The 24,443-nt window shown below is 39.1% G+C and overlaps 1 protein-coding gene across 1 annotated transcript in view; it reads right to left on the reverse strand.

Annotated features, from left to right (window-relative positions):
• Positions 1-373: 373 nt before the first annotated feature.
• Positions 374-24,443, reverse strand: part of LOC149816405 (uncharacterized) — a 44,930-nt gene continuing 20,860 nt past the window's right edge. The window contains exons 5-7 of the mRNA XM_089986883.1: positions 1,429-1,481; positions 1,279-1,341; positions 374-924 (exon numbers count right to left, since the gene is read on the reverse strand). Of these exons, the coding sequence (XP_089843009.1) occupies positions 640-924; positions 1,279-1,341; positions 1,429-1,481 (401 nt within the window). The 3' untranslated portion in view covers positions 374-639. The remainder of the gene's footprint in view (positions 925-1,278; positions 1,342-1,428; positions 1,482-24,443) is intronic.

Genomic DNA, 24,443 nt, shown 5'->3' on the forward strand with positions numbered 1-24,443 from the left:
GGTGAAATGCCTACCTTCTTACGTATCTCCTCATTCCGAATCTAATCTTTTGTTGTATTTCCACGCATCCATCTAAGCATACGCATCTCAGCTACACTCATTTTTTGAATACGATGTCTCTTGGCGGCCCAACATTTCGTACCATATAGTAAAGCAGGCCTAATAGTCATCCTATAAAACTTTCCCTTCAACCGCAATGGCATTCTACGATCGCACAACACTCCAGTTGCACTCTGCCTTTGTGGCTTCATGCCTGCTAAAAAATGGAGTTGTGTCAATGGAGGCTGACAGAGGCAGTCAATGGATCAGTTTCAGATGAAACAAGGCAAGGTGTTGCCAACAAAAAACAACCGAGTGTCCAAATCATGTTTTGCATTATATAAACAGAACTTCCAATCAAAACACAATTCCACAGACAAGAGTTTAATTCCAAACATGCATGAAGATGCAATCCTCCTGATCTAAAATTCACAGTACCACAGTGCTTGTTGGAACAGCATGACTACAGTTCCTGCTCAATTGACCACAACTAGGGAAAAAAAATACCAGCTAATATAGGAGTGGATACAATTATAAAACTGCTGTTACTGGATGGACAGCCATACTGAGCAACAGTTCTTGAAAATGAAGAATGAACCACTACAAACTTGGACGGGGCTCGATACCTCTCTGCAGCTCAACAGTCTCGGGTGTAGGCAACATTTCTTCATGGCTCTCCTCTGTGGTTGTACCTATTTTATTTTCAGGGTAATCCCCTTCATCTGTCATTTCTACATCAGTATTATCGACCAGGTTTTCATCTTTGTCCCTTGTCAAAGTTGGGGGATGGGTTTTCAGATCTTCCACCAGCTCTTCAATTGCAACAGGTTTCGATGATGGGTATGAGTCCTTACAGATGGGCAAAGTTGAAGTCACCAGCAAATTCTGGCAAGTGCTAAAGCAAAATTACAGGGCTTAAAGAAATGCTAGGGGTATTCAAAATAAAATCCTTGAAGAAACTAAAATCCATGTCACTAATGGATTTCCCAAAGTCGATAGAAAAATGAAATACACAGCATTGTGATGAAGTATCCAAATCTCATCTGAGGCCCAGTGATAGATCTGGAGGAACGCTGAGTCATGTCAAGATGGGAAACAGTAAATGGGGTCACTGATTCTTCAAGAACTGTAATACTAATTACATAATGCAACATGGTACCCTCTTTTTCCTCCCCCCATGTTTAAAGAGAAGTAGGCCATAAAATTGTATAATAAGTTGAGAGAGAGAGAGGTATGCACCTTTTCTAATGCCAGAACAAGCTTTGAAAGGTTCGGGTATATACTTTTTGGAGTCAACAGAATCTGTTAGATGCCAAAAGGTGAAGGAAAAGCTAATTATACAGCCATCTGATATGAAACAAAGAATTAACTTGGACTAAAAAAAATTACCTCACAAAGTCTCTGGAGAGTAAAAGGAGGACCTTCTGTGAAACTAAGAAGAGCTGAAACAGAAGATGGTTAGAGTTAGACAAGTCGACTTGCTAAATGTTCAAAGTTCTGTACAAAACAGAAAATGTTCTTGCCCAAGTTATGCTAGCATGTGAAGGCAATTAACAGAAATCTTTACTGGGCAAGCCTTAGTTTTTATTTTCAGGGCAATTTTCAAATCAACACCATTGGTCCTAATTAAAATATCCACCAAAATTTTCTTATTTTTTAAACAACCCCCAAACTTCTAACATGGGTTAACTTTAAACTTGCAGGCTGAAATGACCAACTTGTCGTTATAAAAAGTACCAATCCCACTCTAATTCCAACCTTTTAATTTGTTCTTGCCTCGACAACTTCATCTAAAGCAATAAAACTGGTCAACAAATAAAAGCCTAGATTTGCTTTAGCAATCTTCATCGCTTGAAAATTAAGAAAAATTGGTATGTTTTAAAGGTAGTAGACAAATAAATTTACTTTGACCATGAAGGAGAAATTATAGATACATTTTTAAGGAGTGACATGGTCAATTTAACTATAATCAGCATCAACCCAACATTAAACCAAGGGTGGTGGAGAAATGGGGGATTTGCTTAAAGATGGCAAAAGTTTGGGTGGTATTTAGAAAATGAAAAAAGTTCGATGGATGCATTAATTAGGACGAAAAGTTTGGTGGGCATTAGAAAATTACGCTTATTTTTATTTGTATCTGTGATCAGGCCTGTAGCTTATTTCCATTGAATTGTAAGCTAACTGTTAAATTGTATAGTTATTATATATATATATATATATATATATATATATAGGATTCCTATGTATTTTCTTTATTTTGTATTTATAATAGGTCATGCCCATTAGGAGCATTTTTGTCTTTTTCTTTTTGTAATAGGTCATGCCCATTAGGGCATTTTTTAAATTTTTAAATTTTTATTTTTTGTTCCCTTCTAGCCGTTGGACTAGCTCAACGGCTAGTTGGGCTAGCCCTCTAGATCTCCTTCTCTATATATATGGGACCTCTCCCATATATTTGGTGTACTTTTCTTAAGCATTTTACAGTGAATAAAATATTATTTTTTATATCGCTTGTGCTCTTTTATGTGCCATTGTGAGCTATTGTGGGTGTGCCCTAGTGGCCTTGTATTTGCCCATTGGTGGCTAGTGTTTTGCCTAGTAGCATTGTGAGTGTACTTTTGTTTGTGATTCCATTACACTAACCACAATGAAAGAAACACAGCACCAACTTGGTGCTACATCCTCAGCTGGATAAGTGGTTCTTAGTTCTTAGCATGTTGGTAGTACATGCATTGCCCTGATCAAGCAGATGGTTTGAGAACTATATAACCAATTGAAGTTGCAGCGAGTTACACTACAGAATGGGCATAATGCAGATTTCAAGAAACCTCAGAAAGATTAGATTGAGTTGGCCTCATGTACACAGGTGCACAACTACACTTTTTCTGGCTAGTAGTCAGGAGTGAGCCTCTTAGTGTAGACAACATGCAGAAGAGGGCATCAGTTGACTATTAAATGTGCGCTTTGGGAGAAAATTGTAGTTGGTTCAGCATATTTTTGTGGCAATGTGATTGTCTTGAAATCTTCTTTCCCATGCTTGGCCAAACAGCATATTGGCTGAGCCTTACAACGTGTGGATTAATCAGAACTTCGAAATTGAGTGATAGGCTGGTAGCCTCTATACACCTTTCACTCAAAAAGATGTATACTCATGTTGAAGCATGAAGTGAACAGGCTTCGATTTCACATGGAATGGGAGATGCCCTGTTGATGATGCTTATTGATCAATAAAATGCTAGTGTCCTAGCATTTAAAATTCCTTTTCAGTGATGTTTATGTAACGAAACCAAAGTGCTCTCCACATACCGCAAACAAGAGACCAATACAAACTCCTCAAAGAGGGCAAAGCACAATAGCCACTTAGGGGCTTAGCCAACACACAATGTAAAAAATATATTTATGCACAAAATGCACAGAAAATGCATTGCATTACAAGAGGCACAATGCCTATATTTATATACAAGAGGGAGTGAGAAGCTCCAAAGGAAATAGCCGTTGGGAGTTCCATAAGCTATATGACTATTGTATTGTCAAGAGACAAAAGTGCCCTTGACAATACAACAATGTACATTTAAATAAAAAAATAAAAGACACAAAAAGTCCTCCTAAGGGAAGACACCTATTACAATAGTCAAAAGACCAAAATACCCCTGAACATATATATATATATATATATAACAACTATCTTTTAACACCCCCTCCAAACTTATGAACGACAACCGAGAGTTTGTCAAGAAGAAAGTGAAATCAGGGAGATGGGAGTGCCTTAGTGAAAAAATTCGCCAGCTGATACTCAAATGACACATATGGTAAAGTGATGGTCTTCTTGAGGAATTCTTCATGGACATAATGACAATCCATTTCGATATACTTTGTTCGCTTATGAAATGTACGATTGCTTGCGATATAGACGTCGCTCTTGTTATCACAACATAACTTTGAGGACACGAGTAAGAAAACCTCCACATCTTCAAGTAACTATCGCAACCACACTAATTCAGAAGTCGTACCGGTCATGACACGATATTAAGCTTCTGTGAAAGACAAGGACACCTTCTGTTGTTTCTTGCACCTTCAAGATATCAAGGAATCACCTACAAAAACACAAAAACCAGTGGTTGAGCGACGATCATTTATATCACTTCCCCAATCAAAGTTAGTATATGCAATAACATCTAATGTAGATGATGATGACAAAAATAAACCATAATTAATAGTATTTTTAACATGTCTAACTATTCTCATTACAACACTTGCATGTACTGATATGTACTGTAGTGGAAGAATGTTAGAATTGACTAATACTATTAATAGCATAAGCAATATTAGGACGAGTAATGGAAGATAATACAAAGCACCATCATTTGACGATATGGAGTGAGATCTTTTAGAGGTTCTCCATAATCTATCTTCATCTTCGCATTTATAACCTCTAGTGTGTCCACCATCTTTTCATCCGTAAGGCTTGACCTTTTAACTATCTCGGCTACATACATAGTCTGAGAGAAAAATACCCTCAGGGTTAGTAAACAACTTCTATCCCAAGAAAATATCGAAGAAAACCAAAATCTGTCATATCAAAGTTCTTTTTTAGAACATCCTTGATATGACTAACTCCATGTTTAGCACCTCCTGTGATAATCATATCGTCCACATAGAGAAGTAAGATAATTATACCTGTATCAGAGGACTTAACAAACAAGGCAATATCAGTATAATAATATCTAAATCCTAGTTGAATCATTATATTACTAAAGCGATCATACCAAGCATAAGAGCTTGTTTTAAGCCATACAAAAGCTTTTCGTAATTGAAGAACCTTTTCATGTGCCAAACCCTTAAATGGACATACTAGTAGATCTTCTAAGCCTAGAGTGATCTATGTCTTGATTTTGGGTATACCTTTCAAATGCACATGGGGGTTGGCTTTGTGTACGACAATAATATGTTTAAGTTCATTGTGAGGTTCAACAACAACATATCTCCTTCATGATCATCATGAGTGTTACCATCAATACTCTCATGCATATAATGAATATCACTACTACTTTCATTCATATCAACATCATTACTTTCTTTAATATTATGCTCATTCATTAGATCAAACAAAAAAGAGTACTCACATGATTTCCTAGACTCAATTTTTCCAAAAGCAGTTTCATTTTCAAGAAAAGTTATATTTCTTAAGACATAAAACTTGTCTTTTTCAATATCATAACACCTGTTTTCGGTATAGCCTAGGAAAACACAAGGAATGGCCTTAGCGAAAAGTTTATCATTTTTGTTGGAAAGAACAAAAGATTATTAATCTTGAATAATCGGGAGCAAATTTAAATAGTTTTTCAATAGAAGTGTTTTCAAGAATAGCAGAAGGTATTCTATTGATTAAGTAAATCGTCGTCAACTTCGGGCCAAAACCTTTTTGGAGCATTTTTTGATATTAAAAGAGTCCTAGTGGTTTCAATAATATGGCGATGCTTTCTTTCGGCCAACCCATTTTGTTGTGGGGTGTAAGGACAAGATTTTTGATGAGTAATCTCTTGTTTATCAAGAAAGCTTTTAAAATCTTTTGATAAAAATTCTCCTCCGGAATCAGATCTAAATATTTTAATAGGTGTTTTGAGTTGATTTTTAACATAATTATGAAATCTTTGAAAACATTCAAATACTTAATATTTGAGTTTAAGAAAGTAGATCCATGTGTGCATATTATAGTCATCCACAAAAATTACATAATAAGAAACTCCTCCTTTGAACATAACCAGTGCCGGTTCCTATACATCGTTAGATACAAATTTACCATTTCCAAAAGGTAAAGATTTCATTTTTCTAAGTACGCAATCTTCACAAGTCAACTCTTTTCCATTACAATTTTCAATAAAAGGAAAAAAATACATTTTTGACATATATGGATGTCCTAATCTCTTATGCCAATGTTCAATACTTTTCTTTTCAACAAAACTACAAAATTTTTTATTTGATAGTTCTAAGTTGTCCATGTAGTAGAGGTCTCCTCTTCTATGGCCTCACCCAATCGGCTTTTTGGATCAAAGATCATGTACCAGGCAATCATTAGATAAAAAAGGTAACCTCACACCCATGGTTGAAAATTTGAGAAACAAATAAGAGGTCTAGGTTAAATTTCGGTACTACTCTAATGTTTGGGACATAAAAATTTTGATTATTTTTAGAAAGATTTTCAAGAGTACCCAAGCTTTTTCATCGATGGTTGAAACATAAGAATCATTTGAGTTAATCAAACATTTAGATAGTATGGACTCATTTGGAGAAATGTGGAAAGAGGCACCAGAATAAAAAATCCAAGAGTTTCTTACCAAGGTTCACGCATGTTGATACGGCGGCACCTGAGACAAAAGAAGATTGACCTTTAATTAGTGGTTGAAGGATTTTCATGAGTTGAGCAAGAGAGATGCTCTTGAATCCTTCATCTATGCCACTCATTTCGCTTGATGATCTCATAGAAGCCACATTTTCATTTTTCATTTTTGAGCAAAATGGCTTGATGTGACCCGGTTCTTTGCAAAAGTGGCATATTATCTTACCACTTTTCTTGTACTCATAGTCACTAGAGTTTCTTTCATTGTTATTTGATCTCTTCCCATAATCACTTGAGCTCTTTTCATAGTCATTTTGGTCACTTTTAAAGTAAGGAGGCCTATATGCTTTTATATGATACTCAAGTCTTGACATAGCAAGCACTGATTCCTCATCGTTGGTAGAGGAGGTTTTCTTCAACCTATTCTCTTCTATAGTTAGTTCTTCTAAAGTTTCTCTCCTCTAAGAATAAGGTCCGATTTGGTTTCTTCAAATTCGGGCCTAAGCCCATTTATGAAATGATAAAAATGCTCCGAGTTGATTTGCTTGCCTCGGAGTTCAATGTCAAGTAGGCAATGCCACTTAGGCTCCAAGAGAGTCAATTCATCTCAAATGAGCGATAGAGCATTGTAATATTCTCTTATGCTCATATCTCCTTGGGTCGTGGTTCTTTTTTTCTTTTGGAGATTATATATATGAGCTACATCTCTTAAAGAATACATATCTTGGAGATATTTTCAAGCATCACTAGTAAATTCAAACTTTGTTAAGCTAGAACATTTCTTTATTTCAACACTATTTATGAGTCATCCCATGATTTTGAAATGACCCATCTTCCACTCCTTCCACCTCTTTTCATAGTCGACAATGGCTTTATTCATCTCATCTCCTTGAAGTGCAATTTTTTTGCCATTTTCATTCTTGGTGAATACGAGCTTTGGTTCCTTCTCGGATCCATCCACCAAGCCCCATAGGCCCTTTTCCAAAATTTTGTGCTTCACTATGGATGCCCACATCACATAGTGTAAAGCCCACAAAAAAAATCGTGTCGGACACATGCCGATGTTGGTTTGCGGTAGCAGACCCGAATCGGATCCGGGCCCGACCCGACCCACGACCCGACTTCTCGAAGGATCGAGAGCAAGACGCAGGCTGTGAGGCGAGGGGCAAAACCCTCGCCCCTTCTCTCTCTCCTCTCTGCCTCCCGTCTCCTCCCCTTTCTCTGAGCTGCCGTCGACGACCGTATCGGCCACCCTCACTGGTGCTCCGGTAAGCCCCCCTCAGTCTCTCTCCCTGCTACCCCGGCACTGTCTTCCTCCCTGTGTCCGATCGACGCCACCGCCGCTGCTCTCCTCCCTCTTGCTCGTGTTTCGACACCCCTCACCGACGACAATCCCCGTCGCTCGCTCCCCTTTCTTTGTGTCTGCCGACAACCCTGGTATCTCCTCCCGTCTGACCCCCAGTCCGACAACCCCCTGCAAGCGACGATCCCCGAGCACCGTTGCCAGGCGACAATGCCACCATCATCGCTTCCCGCTCCTTCGTCTTCTTCTGTTTACCGAGATCGACGCAGGCAACCCTGCCAGTTGCCTCTTGCCTCCCTCGTGTGCTCTCGTCGGCGACCCTTGCTGGGTAACCCGCGACGCCGGTCGCCTCCGCAGGTAGCTTCTTCCCCCTTTTCGATCTTCATCTTTTTCTCCCCGTCTTCGCAGCGGAGGGGTCGGGCCCCTCCCTGCTGTCCTAATTTCACAGGGAAGGGCTGAGCCCCTCCTTGGTGCCTTGTTTCTACAGGGCCCTGCCTTTTCATTTCCACAGGGTAAGGGCCAAGCCCCCTCCCTGGTCCCTCTGTTCGCAAGGGAAGGGTCGAGCCCCTCTTTGCTCCCCCTCTCTCGCTTTCGGCGTGTCTGCTGCCCCTGGCTTGCTTGCTCACTTGTTCAGCCGTTGTGCCAGCTAGTGGGTAGAGCTTTGGGCATGAGTAATGTTGGCTTTGATGCCCAGCATCGTCGTGGCTGTAAGCTATGCTAGCTTACCACGAGGTGCTTGGCTTCTCCACATGACCATCGTGCACATGTTCGTATGCACGACTAGTGCTTTTCGAGTCTTTGTGTTTGCTTTCCCCTTTTGCCGCAGCTGAATCAGGTCCCTACACGTTGCTACCAACCCAACTGCAAAGTTCCTTGTGCACTCTTGTCAAAGGGCTTGGTCTTGCGGTTTTGGCATGCTACACTGCAGCATGTTGTTGTTGGTTCCCTTGCCGCTTATCTTCAGATAGGTCGGCAGGGGCTGAGCCCTTGGCACCTTTGGTTCTTCTGACAGGCCGGCAGGGGTATAACCCTGCCGCCTCTGTCCTGTTTCGGCAGGGGTTGGCCCCTGTCGCCTGGATCTCGGCAGTCAGGGAGCAGAGCTCCTTGCCCTTGCCGCCTTCCTTTCGCCCTTGCCTCTGTGCCTTTCGCAGGACTGGCATGGGGTCGAGCCCTCTACTCGTTTCTGTTGATCGGGCATGCAGGGAGCAAAGCTCCCTGCCTTTGTCGTTGCCTACCGTATGTAGCCAGCAAGGCCCTGACATGAGGCCTTTCTGTTCAAGCAGGCAGGGGACCTAGGGCTCCTTGCCTTTGCTGCCTCTGTTGTTCTTTTGCAGGGAGTTGAGCTTCCTGCATGCCGGGTCCGGTACCACTGCTGGTATTATCGGACCCCTCATGTTTTGGATCATGCCATGCTAACGCTTTTACGCTCACAGGTTGCACGACGGAGCACGCTCGCCCTCTCTGTGGCTTGAGCATGTTCGCACTTACGCTCGCCAGTGTATGCAGACCTGCAACCCCTCAAGGTAGGGGAATGTTGCGTAAAAGGACAATGAACGAACAAATGCTAAAATAAGAAAAGATAATTAAAAATGGAAAAGGATGATGGTATATGTATACGTATAAAATATATATGTATGTCTTTTAACTCAAGGACACAGTTTCACAATCCTTGTCTTTTTTACTTTTTGCACTTTACTTTCCTATTGCCGCCGCACTTTATATGCCCAGGCTTTTAATTCATGTCTTTTCATTTGATGTCTTTTAAATCAAGGACGCGGTTTCGCGATCCTTGTCCTCTTTACTTTTCTGCACTTTACTTTTTTGTTGCCCCGCGCTTTATGCGCCATGGCTTTTCACTTTCTTGTCTTTACTTTGTCGTCGCGCTTTATGTGCCCAGGCTTCTGTTTCGCATTTACTTTCTGTACTTTTCTTTTTGTTGCCTGTTATCATCGCAAAATTTTTCCCCTCCCTTGCGAGAGAGAAACGAATTTCGCGAGTCAAACTCGACCAAAGTTTTGAAAATGGTTTTAAAAATTACTCGCCTCCGTTTTGAAAATTTGCGGGAAAATTCCGTGGAATGGGATCCGCCTGTCGGTACGAGGTTCAACCGTTCCTGGCGCCTTTACTAGGGGTAATTGAACCAAGGACCAATTATGTGCTTTAACTCGACTCAAATATCTAAATTATGCTCTATTTTCCTAGAATGCACAAAGAATCAGGCTTGTGCTATGAAATTTTGAAAATAATGCAAGTTTGAGAAACATGATGTTTGCTTTGGAAAATTAAAATATGCTGGAAAAATGATTGGAAAATTACTTGAAATCGGGATTCCTGGGAAAATCATTGAAGTTCATTGAAAATCAGAATTTTGCATTGGAAAGTGATTTCTCAGGAAAGCTTAAAAATCTGAGAAAATTGGTTTTGAGATTGGAAACTTGGAATTGATTTTATGAGAAAATGGATTTGAGAAATGCTGGGAAAATCAGGAAATTCATTGGAAAAGGATTTCTGAAAAGGAGAATGAATTCTCAAGAAAACTGGGTTCTCAGGAAAATAGGAAATCTGAGAAAATCGATTTTTGAAAACTTGGGATTTTGAAATTTGAGAATTTTAAAACATTGGAAAATCTTGGTTTGAACTTGGGAAATGCTTTGAAATCTCTTTTGAAAACTCAGGATTTTGAGAAAATCAGATCCTGAGAAAAACTTGAGAATTCTTGAGAAAGCTGAATTTTCTGAAATTGAAATTGGAAAATGAATTTGAGAATAATGCAATTTGAATGATATGAATGAATGAATATGAATTTGAAAAGGGAATTTCATTGAGGAATTGGGAAATCCTTTTAAAACTTTAAAAAAATGCAGTGCATTTTTAAGTTAGCCTAAGTGTGTAGGCTCAATGTGGCTAATACGAAGATCATAAATCTTGGTTTTCTTCGTATTCTGACTATGGCCATAAATACGAATCCCACCGAGTTTATAAACTCCATAAAAGCTTGTGCACGTGCCATTCGTGTAAACCATAGTGAATTTGAAATAATGTGCATGAATCATACATCACATATTAAAATTTTGCAGAAATTAAACTATATGCAATGCAACCCTATTCTAAGCAGAAATGTAACTCTTATTCCAAATATTACATTGATTTTTACATTGAATTGAAATAAAAGAAATAAAATGGCTAAGTCTCCTTCTTGAATATTCCTGCAAAACTGGAAAATAAAGTTAGCACAAAAATGTAGGTTTTTCTGAATTTATCCGAAAATATGAAAAATTATCGGATATTATTCAGATATAAACCCAGATTCATACCCCCTTTGATATAAACATGATAAATAATGAATAAATTTCAAAAATAAACTTGAAAATTCGAAATTGGGGTCAAAATGACCAAAATACCCCTGATGACCTTGAAATCAGGGTTTTCTAAAAGAATTTTTGTAAATTTTGGAAATTTGAAAATCAAATGAAATAAATCAAACATAATATGATAAAATATGATGATATGCATGAAATTTTGGAGAATTAGAAATTGAAAATTCAAAATTTAGGTCAAAATGACCAAAATACCCCCGATAACAAGACTATAGCCTTGAAACCAGGGTTTTCTGAAATAAATTTTGCAAAATTGAAAAATATGAAATGCAAATGACATTAAAATTAACCCTAATATGATTCTACATGCTTATGTACATGATAAAAACCCTAAAATGGCGAAAATATCATAAATATCAAATTTAACCTGATTTTCGCCTGATTTTCGCTTCTGAATTTAAAGATAAACTAACACATGGAGCAAATGAACTTGGAATTAATCCAAATTTGGCATGGACACCTAAAATAACCCTCAAAATAGAATAGAGCTCGAAAATCTAATTTTTTTGTATTTTTAAATATGGAAATTTAAATAAAAACCCTAAATTTTGTGATTTTTGCCTAAAATGTTGATTCTGAAGGCGATTTAGGATATCAAACTTCTATAAAAATTTCCCAAATTTTATGGGGTGACAGAGGACAGTAGGGCAAGGATTTTTGCATTTTACACTTTCTGGTTTTGACCTATGGTCAGAGCTGTACCACTCTGGCAAGTCGGATCGGAATCCGGCGACTCTAGTAAATGAATGAAACAGACAGGTTTCGGTAGAAAATGTAGGAAAAATGGCAGACAGATGGGAAAATGGCTGAAATTGTGGGAAAATGTTCATGACAAACAGAGGAAGATTTGATCTTTTGACACTATTGAGATTCGGGTTACGGTTTGGAAAAGGCCACACTGTTATCAGAGACCTAAATCTCTGGAATTCCTGGACATTGGATCTGTTAGACAGAAAGGGAAAATCCGGGAAAAATAATGAAACAGATCCAAAAATTCCCAAATTTTGGGAAATGACAGGAAATTATGTTAGGAACAACTTTCACAATGAAAGTTTTTGCAGACGGGCTACAGATTGGGTGGACTTGATGAATTAGGGTCTGTCTATACCCTGACGAAAGAAAATCGATATTTTCCCAGGGGTCTGAGAAATCCGATTTTTTACAGAGGTCAAAACTGTCAGGAAAATCCTCAAAATTTCCAGATCATAAGTAGATTCAATTGTAAATCCAATGTGATTTTTTGAGAACAATCCGGATCTCCCACGAGGGTGGTGTCGGAGGTTCTTGTCTGCTAAAGCGCAAACTGGAAATTTAAAAGGACAGAAAACCCGATATAGGGTTTGATTTGTTTAATAGGGATGTAAAGCTCAAATGGATTTCAATTTTTTTGCAGGATATCACAGACAGATAATTGTAACTATCACAAAAATTTTAGGATTTTTGAACGAAAAGTTTTATATGAAATCATAGCTAAAGTGGATATCTAAAATAAAACATGATGAACTATCAATTAAATTGAGCTAAATAACAAGAAACGGAGAAATGAGACTAAATGCAATACATAAAACATAAAATTTATCTAAAACATGGAATGAAACATGAAAAATTCAGGGAGACACAAATCATATTTATTTTTATGGCTATGAGAAGGGAGGATCTGGTCCATTGATTGGACGAATCATTTTCCCTCAATAGCAACAACATGAAACAAGGAAAACAAATGAAAATAATAATAATAAAAAAACAAAAAAAACAAAATGAATATCTTACCTTGGGTTAGTTTGGATCAATTGAAGGAAGATGACACCAACTGAAAAGGGATGCTTCCTTGTATATGCTGGACCAGCTATTGGGCGTGAAGGTGGTTGAAGTTGGGTAGGGGTCCGGCTAGAGGAGCTCTTGGAAGAGGTGGCTGTTGCAAGATGGAGTTCGATGATGGCTGCTGTGGAGGTGGCTGGAACCGATTGCAGAGAAGGCTTCCAAAGTGCTGGGGGTGTTGAAGCTGTGGTGGAGATGTTGGAGCTGCTATGCTGCTGTGGAGGTGGTGAAGGTGGAGCAATGGAGGTTGCTATTGATAGCTTGAATCCGAAGGAGCTGCCAAGGAAGCACCGGCTGGGAAAGATGGGGGTGAAGGAGGAAGCTTGGTTGCTATGGTGGCTGAAGCTAAGGTGCTGCTGGAGGTTGGAAGGCTGCTGTGGCTGTAGCAGCCAAGGAGAGAAGAAGATAGCTAAAGGGAGAGAGAGAGAAAAAGAGAGAGAGGTGCGTTAAGGGGAAAATGGGCCAGCCGTAGCCTTTTGCTCCTTTTTTTTTTCTTTTTTTGTTTTAGAACTTAGGTTTTTAATTGGCTTTTACCTAGGGTTTAATGAAAAGGGGAAAGGGGGAGAGAACCCTTCACGTGAATGGCTGGGCAAGAGGGAAAGGAAGGAAGGAAGAAAGGAAAGAAAGGGAAGAAAAGAAGAAAAAGAAGAAAAAGAAAAGGAAGAAAAGGAAAAAGAAAAGGAAAGAAAGAAAAGGAGGGAAAAAGGAAAAGGGAAAGAAAAAATGAGAAAAAAATGGAAAGTGGGGCTGGAGGTTTGGGTGACCATCTTGTGGGTCCCACCTCTCTAAAATAAAATAAATAAATAAAAAATAATAAAAACAAAAACAAACAAATAAAAAGAAACATCTTTTTTTTTTATAAAATAGAAAAATAAATGAATGGGCCATCTCAGAGCGGGCCCAAATTCCACTTTTGAAATTCATTTTGACGATTAGAGGGGTAAAATAGTCTTTTTAGAAAGTTTCCAGACGGAACGAGCTATTTTTGGCAGTTTTTGAAACGAGCTCGGATTTTGAAGTTCAATACCTCGTTGCAAAGCAAATCCAATGTAGAGTTTAAAAATTTAATTTTGGAAGAAATCCAAATTGTTTTTCTCGAGAAAATGCTTCCAAATCTATTTTCAGACAAAATGAGCTATTTTTGGCAGTTTTTGAAACAAGCTCGGATTTTGAAGTTCAATACCCCGTTGCGAAGCAAATCCAGTGTAGAATTCAAAATTTTGAGTTTGAAATAAATCCAGATTATTTTTCTTGAGAAAATATTTCCAAATTTAGACTCCTGGGGGTAAAAATGTCAATTTTGGAAACCCAGGGTTTGAAATTGATTTCTGAAAGTTTTTAAAACTCGATCTGGATTGAAATTTATAAAACTGGAGTTCTGGACTTCGAAGATGGAATGAAATGTGATGAAATGTTATGAAATGCTGAGAAATAATATGAAATGATGAGAAATGACATGAAATGCTATGCGAAATGCTAACTCTGAATGAAGAATTTTGGATGTCAGACCCCGATTGACACTTGTATCATTTCAAAAAGTGTTAAAATTGACAAAATTTGCAAAAATGGTTGAAGAAATGATTTTCGAGCTCTGCCAAGCTAGAGTGACACTAGAAATTAGGGTTTGAGCTGGATTAAACTGAAATGAACTGAATTGAGTTGGGTTTTAGAGTTTTAGAACTCAAATGAACAGACCAGACACTGACTCAACTGACCTTTCCGACTGAATTTTCAAGAAAAGCTGCCATTTTTATAAAATGGTACGGAATGATCACTAGAGTGAAGTGAATTACGAACCTGAACTGGGTTTGAGCTAGAACAAAGGTCAGTAATACTGATATGAACTAAAAATCAAAGCTTGAACACTAGCTCAATTGACTGAACTCAGCTCAATTTCAGCTGAAAGAGCTAAAATGGACTAAAATGGGCTCCTAGACACTTGGAAATGGTTTTGAACTGAAGCTGGAGCACTTGAACTCCTGGTGAGCTCAAGTTAGACTCTGGGGAACATGACTGACTGGGAATGACTGACTTGGAGACAATTGGCTTGGATTCGAGTGAGAAATGAGCTCATTTTTGAAGAAATGATCCCATTTTGGCAGGAATGGTCAGAAATGAAAATGGTCTGTTCATTGTGAGCTCAGATGAGCTTGAGATGACTGATATTTTAACTGTCCTGAACTGACCAATGAGCTTGGTTGACTCCGACTGACTGGGGTCTGGGATGACCTAGGGGTAAAATGGTAATTTTCCTAATGAAAATGGGTAAAATGGTGATTTTCTAAAACTGACTCGGGGTTTGACTCCTACACTGACCTGACAGGGTTGGCACTATACGAGGAGGGTTATTTGAGAATGGATGAGCAAAATTTGGGGTGTTTACATTGCCCCGCGCTTGCTGCGCCACGACTTTTATGTTTTGTCTCTTTTAATTTCTGCACTTTCCTTTCTGTTGCGCCGCGCTTTATGCGCCAAGGCTTTCCTTTCTGTCCTCTTTGGTTTTTAAGTTATTAATGCTCTTCTACTTTGCGTATTACTTGCTTGCATGTCTGGTTAGCCAAGGTACATTTCGTACCTCGTGCACTGCCTTGGGTATTTCACTTGCTTGCATGTTTGTTTGGCCGAGGTACGGTTTCGTACCTCGTGCATTGTCATGAGTATTCACGTACTTGCTTGGTTGTTTGGCTAAGGTACGATTTTGTACCTTGTGCACTGCCTTATGTATTTATTCGCTTGCTTATATGATTGTTTAGCCGATGTATGATTTCGTACCTTGTGCATTTGCTTGCGAGGTTTTGCGCTCGATATGAAGTTTTGCACTTTGGGGATCAATCGTACTTTACTGTCGCACTGTAACGTGCACGAACTTGCTCTTTGTTAGCTTGCACTCACTGAGTGCAGCTTGGAGCGTATTTCAACTTGTTCATTTGTCTTAAAATACATGATGCACACTTATGCACTTTCTCCAAAAAAGATAACTTTTAGGCACCAACCTATTTTTGAAATGTATAGTTTTGTAAAGCCGATTTCGAAAGCCTTTTTGCGAGATAGCTGCTGGATCTCCCAAATCGATGTGTTTGGGAAAAGTGTTTTACAACTTCAGTTCGTGTATTCGATGCAACTCGGATGACCCTGTTTAAAGGCATGTGCATGGGATGAGCGAAGGTTCTACTGAGGAACCTACGCCATCTCTGGATCGTTGCTACATCACCTCTGATGCGAGACCTAGTTATTGGGTTTTTCTGGCCAAACTAAGATAGTTGGCCCTTTTTTCTTCCTTCGCGAGATTATTGCTGATAGATTTCTTTTAAGAAATCCATGTCCCTCTCCTCATAGTCGTACTTTTAGTCATATACGATATGTTTGGACTACGAGGAGCAGGATGAGAGGTCTCTAGTAACCTCAAAACGTGTTTTGACATTTTATGGTAATCAGGTAATATTGATGTTCGCCTAACAGGCAAGAGGCTCGTGACAGTCTAAAGGACCAGAGTAGGATAAGTTGAAACTGGAATGATTACACTTTGAACTTTTGCAAAACAGATGTGTTAGGGATTTCCTGTGAGAAATCCGAACCCCTCTCATCGTAGTTGTACTTTTAAATAGGTATGTTGCATACTACGATGAGTAGGATGAGAGATCTATGTTTGCCTCGAACGTGCAATGACACGTGTTTGAGATCACAAAATGGTGATGTTTTTACCCTCACTATGAGTTGACCCCTCTCATCGTGGTTATACTTTTGAACATGTACGTTGCGTACTGCAGTGAGTAGAATAAGAAGTGTGTGGTTGCCTCGAACGCACAATGGCGTGTGTAATTCACTAAATGGTGACTATACGTCTTCACAGGTAAGATGCTCGAGTGAGTCGAAAGACCAGAGCATGTAGAACGGGACAGCGGTTAAGAAACCCCCGTCGTGCCCGTTCAAAACGGTTCATCAAGAGAGAAGATGGATGGTACAAAACTCTGATGGACAGGCCATTAATGACTATTTTGGAGAAAAGACTCGGTTTTCTCAATCATCAGAGTTAGGGAAAATGCTACAAAGATAGCTTTCGGGTCACTTCTGCAAAAGTTTGGATGCATCCACGGGTCACTTATGCCTTTCGAGATTTACTCTCTTGGTCACTGGCCGTCCCCTTAGGAGCGGACTCAATCAGTCATTCAGAGTATCATAAAATACATAGCATAATAAACCCCCAGATCGATCTCGGTTGTTTCTACGTTTCGTGTCTTGTGTGTACCCATAACAGCTAACTAATAATCAGAACAAAATGTAACCTACTCACATTATTATGAGAAGTGCATGTTGTGACATGTTTTGCTTCGTTGCTCAATAGTTCAGTACACTACTCATTGAGCTATGCACGCATGTTGCAACATTATACTAGTCCTTTGCTAGTAATAACTAACTGCTCGTACTAGTTAAATGTTTATGTTGATAGCATTATGTCAGTTGCAATATGATACGTGTGACTTGCTTTGCTACATGGTTGAACTATTCGTGCTTGTTGTAATGTAGCACTTGTTGACTTAACCATCTTATGACTGATGTGATTGCTTACAACTCGTAATCTACGAACTGTTTGCAACTAGGACTAATGTAACTGCTTATCTTATAAGATGTTTACATTTTGTGGTTAATATATAACTGTTGTAGTGTGATTTGCTTATCACGTGTAGCTTATAAACTACTTCTGCAATGGCGTGCACCTTATAATTAATGTAGATTCTTGTCGGTGGACTAAAGAATTCAATGGTAATTGCATGCCCTGTGAACTCTGTTATAAATGCTTATTCAGTTACCCTGCTTACTATGCTTGATTGCTTGGTGGAGTTAGTTACTCTCTGTTAGAATACAGTTTGCATATGCGTATGGATCTGGATCTGGATCTGGATCCAGATCCATACGCATATTATATGAACACATGCAATATAACCTCATTAATGGCATTTTTGTAATATCACTGTACATGATTTACTTTATAATGTTTAGGGTTTTGGAGGTCGAGCATTGCAGTGCCGCCCCAGCCATTGTGAATTTTTCTCTCTCTCTCTCTCTCTCTCTCTCTCTCTCTCTCTCCTTATTTCCTGTAAGCAAATCTGATATGGTATCAAAGCTTAGGTTAATCCTGTGCGTGAAGAAGTTCTGAAACAACAATCCCAGATCATGATTCTTCAGCGTGAACAACTCCCAGCGTAAACAAGTCTTCAGCGTGATTCTTGAGCGTGATCATTTTTTTTTATCTTAAATTTCATCTTCTGAATCTGAAATCTCATCTCTATTCTGAAAGGTGGTACCTTTTTCTTCCCTTTTCTTTCAGCGTGCTCATCTGTTTTTTTTTTGTTACTCATTTTTATCTCCTTCATTCATCGTCTGTGTTGATTTCATCTTTTCTTCAACACCAACGACTGGTTTTCAGACCTGTGTTGGTTCCATCTTCCCTCAACACAAACCGACTGCAGTTCCCTTTTTATTACAAACCAGTTTTCTCTAATTCCACAAGTTTTCTTTCCTTTATTGTTGTTTCCTTAATTGTTGTTTCAGTGTTCTTTGTGCAACACCTTTGGTAGTACAGGTATATGCCTTATTCAAGGTTTACTGATTGATTAAGTGATCTCAAATTTGTTTTATTTCTTCTCATTCATCTTGTTTGCTAACTCCGCCTGTGTAGTTATACACTGCCGGTCCCAAGCCCGGATAAAGGAGGAGGGTTGCGGTAGGCCTGTGACAGCCAGCATAAAAACTTTGTCATATCCTATGAAAATGAACCAATATGAGAATTTCGTTGGGGCGTTCCCTACTGAGCGACGCGCTGTACTCTCTAGGCCCGGAGGCAGTGATAAATGTGCAAGGGTTGCTAGGTCGTCGCCCAGAAGCGACGCGTCACACCGGCGCCCGGGTGTGGTGTCAAATAGGCAAGGGTTCCCTCACTTTGTTGGACGGGTGGGGGTAAAGAAGTTAGTCCAAGACCATAAAATTAGGTTAGCCACTTGGAACATAGGGTCTTTAACTGGTAAGTTGGTAGAGTTAGTAGATGTTATGTGTAGGAGAAAGATTGATATTTTATGTCTTCAAGAGACCAAATGGGTAGGTGAGAAAGCTAAAGTGATAGAACCTTGGGGATATAAGATTTGGTATACAGGAATAAATAGGAATAGGAATGGAGTAGGGATTGCTATGAGTCGTCAGTTTATAGATAATGTAGTTGAGGTCCGTAGGAAGGGTGATAGAATTTTACTTATTAAATTAGTATTAGGTACGGATATTATTAATATTATTAGTGTTTATGCACCTCAAGTAGGTTTAGATGATTCCATTAAGCATCAATTTTGGGAAGATTTAGATGGAGTAGTACAAGAGACATCTTATGGAGAAAAGCTTTTCATCGGCGGTGACCTTAATGGACATGTAGGCATTAGTAGGGATGGATTTGAGAATATCCATGGAGGCTATGGTATAGGAGAAAGAAATGAAAGTGGAGAAAGGATTTTAGATTTTTGTTTGTCCTATGATATGATCTTAGCAAACACTTGGTTTAGGAAGAGGGAGTCTCACCTAGTAACATTTAAAAGTGGGGTTAATACGAGTCAGATAGATTTTTTCCTACTTAGAAAGAGTGATAGGGGTTGTTGCATCGATTGTAAGGTTATACCAGGAGAAAGTGTAGCTACACAACATAGAGTCTTAATTTTAGATCTTAGAATTAGACAATGCCGCAAAAGGGATAGACATAGGATAGATCCTAGAATTAAGTGGTGGGCACTGAAAGGAGCTAAACAAGGAATGTTTGTAGCGCAGGTAGTTAAGGAAGTTGATTGGTGTCTCGAGGAGGATTCAGAATCAATGTGGAATAAGATAGCGGGTGGTATGAGAAAAGTAGCTAAGGAGGTATTGGGTGAGTCTAAAGGCGGTGCACCACTAGGTAAGGATACATCATGGTGGAACGAGGATGTCAAATTAGCTATTAAGGTTAAAAGAGAGTGTTATAGAAATCTAAGTAAGAGTCGTGATAATGAGAATTTGGAGAAGTATATGATAGCAAAGAAGGAAGCTAAAAAAGTTGTTCGAAACGCGAGGGCTAAGGTATATAAGGAGGTTTATGACAAGTTGGATACCAAAGAAGGCGAGAAGGATATTTATAGGCTTGCAAAGATGAGAGATAGGAAATCGAAGGATTTGGGTATGGTTAGATGTATCAAAGATGAAACGCAAAGGGTTTTAGTCAAAGATGAGGAGATTAAGGAGAGATGGAAAGATTATTTTGATAAGCTATTTAATGATAGTCATGCTCAAGATCTTGGAGACTTCTCCATTCCTTTTCATGAGATAAATCGTGACTTCATGCGCAAGATTCAAAAGAAAGAAATTGCAGAGGCTTTGAAGAAAATGAAATCAAGAAGGGCAGTTGGCCCAGATGGTATACCTATCGAGGCTTGGAAATGCTTGGGAGAGAAAGGTTTAGAATGGTTGACAAATCTTTTTAACTTGATTTGGCGAACAAATAAGATGCCTAATGAGTGGAGGAAGAGTACTTTGGTGCCTTTATATAAGAATAAGGGTGATATACAAGATTGCACAAACTATCGTGGTATAAAACTCATGAGTCATACTATGAAACTTTGGGAGAGGGTGATTGAGTCTAGGTTGAGGAAGGTTGTCATGATATCGGAGAATCAATTTGGTTTTATGCCTGGAAGATCAACTATGGAAGCTATACATCTTCTTAGACAACTTATTGAAAGATATAGAGAGAGGAACAAAGATTTGCATATGGTTTTTATTGATTTAGAGAAGGCATACGATAGAGTACCTAGGGACGTTCTCTGGTGGACAATAATGAAGAAAGGTGTTTCTCTCAAGTACATTAGTATAATTAAAGATATGTATGAAGGAGTAGTAACCAATGTCCGCACTTGTGGAGGGGTGACAACCAATTTTCCGATAACGGTTGGGTTACATCAAGGATCTGCTTTAAGCCCTTTCCTATTTGCGATAGTGATGGATGAGCTTACGAGATCAATTCAAGAAAATGTACCGTGGTGTATGTTGTTTGCTGATGATATTGTTTTGATTGATGAGTCTAGAGCTGGGGTTAATGCTAAGTTAGAATTATGGAGACAGACATTGGAAGCTAGAGGTTTTAAGTTGAGTAAGAGTAAGACTGAATATATGGAATGTCGGTTTAGTAAGCAACGAAGTAGTGATGGGAGTGTAGTGAAGCTTGGTGAGCAAGATATACCGGTGAATGATTATTTCAAATATTTGGGATCCATCATTCAAAAGTATGGAGAAATTGATGGAGATGTAAATCATAGGATAAAGGTTGGGTGGATGAAATGGAAAAGTGCTACTGGAGTGCTGTGCGATCGTAGAATGCCATTGCGGTTGAAGGGAAAGTTTTATAGGACGACTATTAGACCCGCTTTACTATATGGTACGGAATGTTGGGCTGCCAAGAGACATCATATTCAAAAAATGAGTGTAGCTGAGATGCGGATGCTTAGATGGATGTGTGGAAATACAATAAAAGATAAGATTCGGAACGAAGAGATACGTAAGAAGGTAGGTGTTGCACCCATTGAAAATAAGATGCGAGAGAATCGTTTACGGTGGTTTGGACATATTCGGCGAAGGCCTAATGATGCTCCAGTTAGAAGGTTGGAGAAATGGGAAAATATATTAGTTAAAAGAGGTCGGGGTAGGCCTAGGAAGACTTGGATGGAGATGATAGGAAAGGATATGAATGCTTTGAACCTCACCGAGGACATGGCGTTGGATAGAAATGATTGGAGGAAAAGGATTCATGTGGAAGACCCAAAATGAATTTCTTTTTTGGTTCATATCGCTGACCCCAATTGTTTTGGGATGAAGGCGTAGTTGTTGTTGTTGTTGTTGTTGTATTCATCTTGTTTGCTTATTCACTGTTTCACTGCTATGGATTTCTCTTCGTCATCCGGTCCCTCTGCCAATTTCTTGAGTCAGCTCGTTACTGAAAAACTCACTCATTCTAATTTTTTGACCTGGAAGAGGCAAATCCTTCCTTTTATACGGAGTCAGGATCTCGATGAACATTTGGGTGGTTTAGTTCTTATACCACCACGGCTTATTTTGCAGAAAACCAAGGATGAGAAGGGTGACACAATATCCATTTCTATTAAGAATCCAGAGTATACAGCTTCGAGGAAGCGGGATCAGTCTTTGGTTGCTTATATTACAACAACACTCTCTCAAGAAGTGTTGGTTACTCTTTCAGATGATTGCACTGCGACAATTCTGTGGAGTAAGCTGTCTCAGACATAATCTCAGATATCAGAAGCCCGAGTTATGTACTTAAAAAATGAATTTCAAAGTTTGAAGAAAGGCTCCATGACAGTCATGGAATACATAGGCCGCTTGAAGAGTATTACTGATCAATTGGTTGTTGTTGGAAGTGCTATTGCAGATAAAGATAAAGTTCAACAACTTCTCAATGGATTGGGTCCTGATTTTGACATGTTTACCACAGCTTTATCATGCCTTCCTCACTTGCCTACTTTTGACGACCGCCAAGCGAAACTTCTCCAGCATAAGATGATTATGAAGCAAAGGGCAGAAGGAAATGTATCAGCTCGTCCTCATTCAGTTTTGGCCATGGACACTTCTGTAGGTTTTGGACGAGGGAATGGAGGGCATCAAGGAGGTAGAGGCCGCGGATGTTTCGGGCAGGGAGGACGTGGTATCTTGCCTACACCTAATATTTCAGGGGCTTTTAATATAGGGAATCAGAGGAGAGTGCCCACTTGTTTCTTATGTAACAAAAGAGGACATGTGAAAGCTGATTGTTGGTTCAATCCACAGAATAGAGGAAAAATAAACAAAATTGAGAATAAATCAGCTACTGTTGTGGACACAAAAGTGCCATCCACAGATGTGCAACAACTTCTGTTATCAGCATTGTCACAGATGACAATTAAGCAAAATGAACAAGGCGAATGGTATGTTGATTCAGGTGCCGCCACACATGCCACACATGTTACAGGTAATGCGGGTAAGTTATCTCACTTATTGCCTTATTTTGAAAAAGGTAGTATAGTTACGGGAGATGGAACTTATCACTCCACTAGTCATACTGGCAATGCACATATCCCTATGTCAAAGTCCTCACTTCATTTGTCAAATGTCCTTCTTGTTCATAATATTAAAAAGAACATTGTTTCTGTAGCTAAACTTGTTGACGATATGAATTCTTCCGTCGAATTTACTCCCTCTTCTGTTTATGTTAAGGATCTACGAACGAAGGAGACGTTCGCTAAGGGGGAGCGACAAGGAAACATGTACGTCTTCAAGGAGATTCCTTCAGTGTCTTCGCCCTCAGTCCCAGTCCTCCAGTTGAAGTCGTCCAAGCATTCTTCAGTGTCTTCGCCTTCAGAGTCTCTCCTTTTTCCTTCATTGGAAGTTTTTAATTCATCTCATTGTAATAAGCCAGATATTTGGCATAGTCGTTTGGGACATTGTAGTCGAGGTTTCGTTGAAAATCTTGTATCTGATGGTCGCCTTCCAGAGTCTAGTTTAAGTTCATTTTTTGATAATAATAATAAATGTTCTTTATGCGCACTCTGCAAAAGCCATGTTCTTCCCTTTCATATTATAAATAAAAGAGCTTCAAAGCCATTTGAGATTATTTGTTCCGATGTGTGGGGACCCGCACCTATTCCTTCTCTTTCTGGCAGTCGTTACTATGCTGTCTTTATTGATTCCTATTCCCGTTATACTTGGATATATTTCTTAAAACACAAGCATGAAGTTTTTCAAATATTTCGGGAATTCAATTCGATGGTCAAAACAAAGTTTGCTTGTGATATTGTGCATTTACAATGTGATGGTGGAGGAGAGTATTCGTCGAACGAGTTTATTGTCTTTCTTTGAGATAAAGGAATAAGTCGACAGGTTTCTTGCCCTCATACTCCTCAACAAAATGGGGTTGCAGAGAGGAAACATAGGCATATTGTCGAGAGTGCGATGAGCATGTTACATGATAGCAATGTGCCCGTTCGTCTCTGGACAGAAGTTTTTCACACATTTGTTCATATCATAAATTGTCTTCCTATGGCACTTTTGGATCGGAAATCTCCCCATTATACTTTATTTGGGCAACATCCCTCTTACGATGAGTTGCGTCTTTTTGGTTGTGTATGTTATGTACATATTGATTCATCTCTGCGAAATAAGTTTCAGGACAAGGCTGTCAAGTGCAGATTTGTTGGGTATGCAGATGAATACAAAGGTTATCGATGCTATGACCCTACTACAAAACGTATTAGGACCTCCAGAAATGTTGTTTTTGACGAACAAAATTTTCAGGTCAATGACTCTGCAGTGTTGCCACCTCGAGACTTAGAAGTATATGATCCATGGATGAGCGCAGATCTTTTTGCTAATACAGGAGAAACATGTCAAACAAATTGTCCTTCCTTCGGCTTGAGTAGGGAGTTGAATGACTCACAAATGCATGTTGAATTATCTCCAGTTGAGCCACCCCCAGTAGAACGTTTCTCTGGACAGATATACACTAGACGGGACAAAA

Source organism: Nuphar pumila, chromosome 14, assembly GCF_984573655.1.
Source record: "Nuphar pumila chromosome 14, dmNupPumi1.hap1.1, whole genome shotgun sequence".
Classification (NCBI taxonomy): Eukaryota; Viridiplantae; Streptophyta; class Magnoliopsida; order Nymphaeales; family Nymphaeaceae; genus Nuphar; species Nuphar pumila.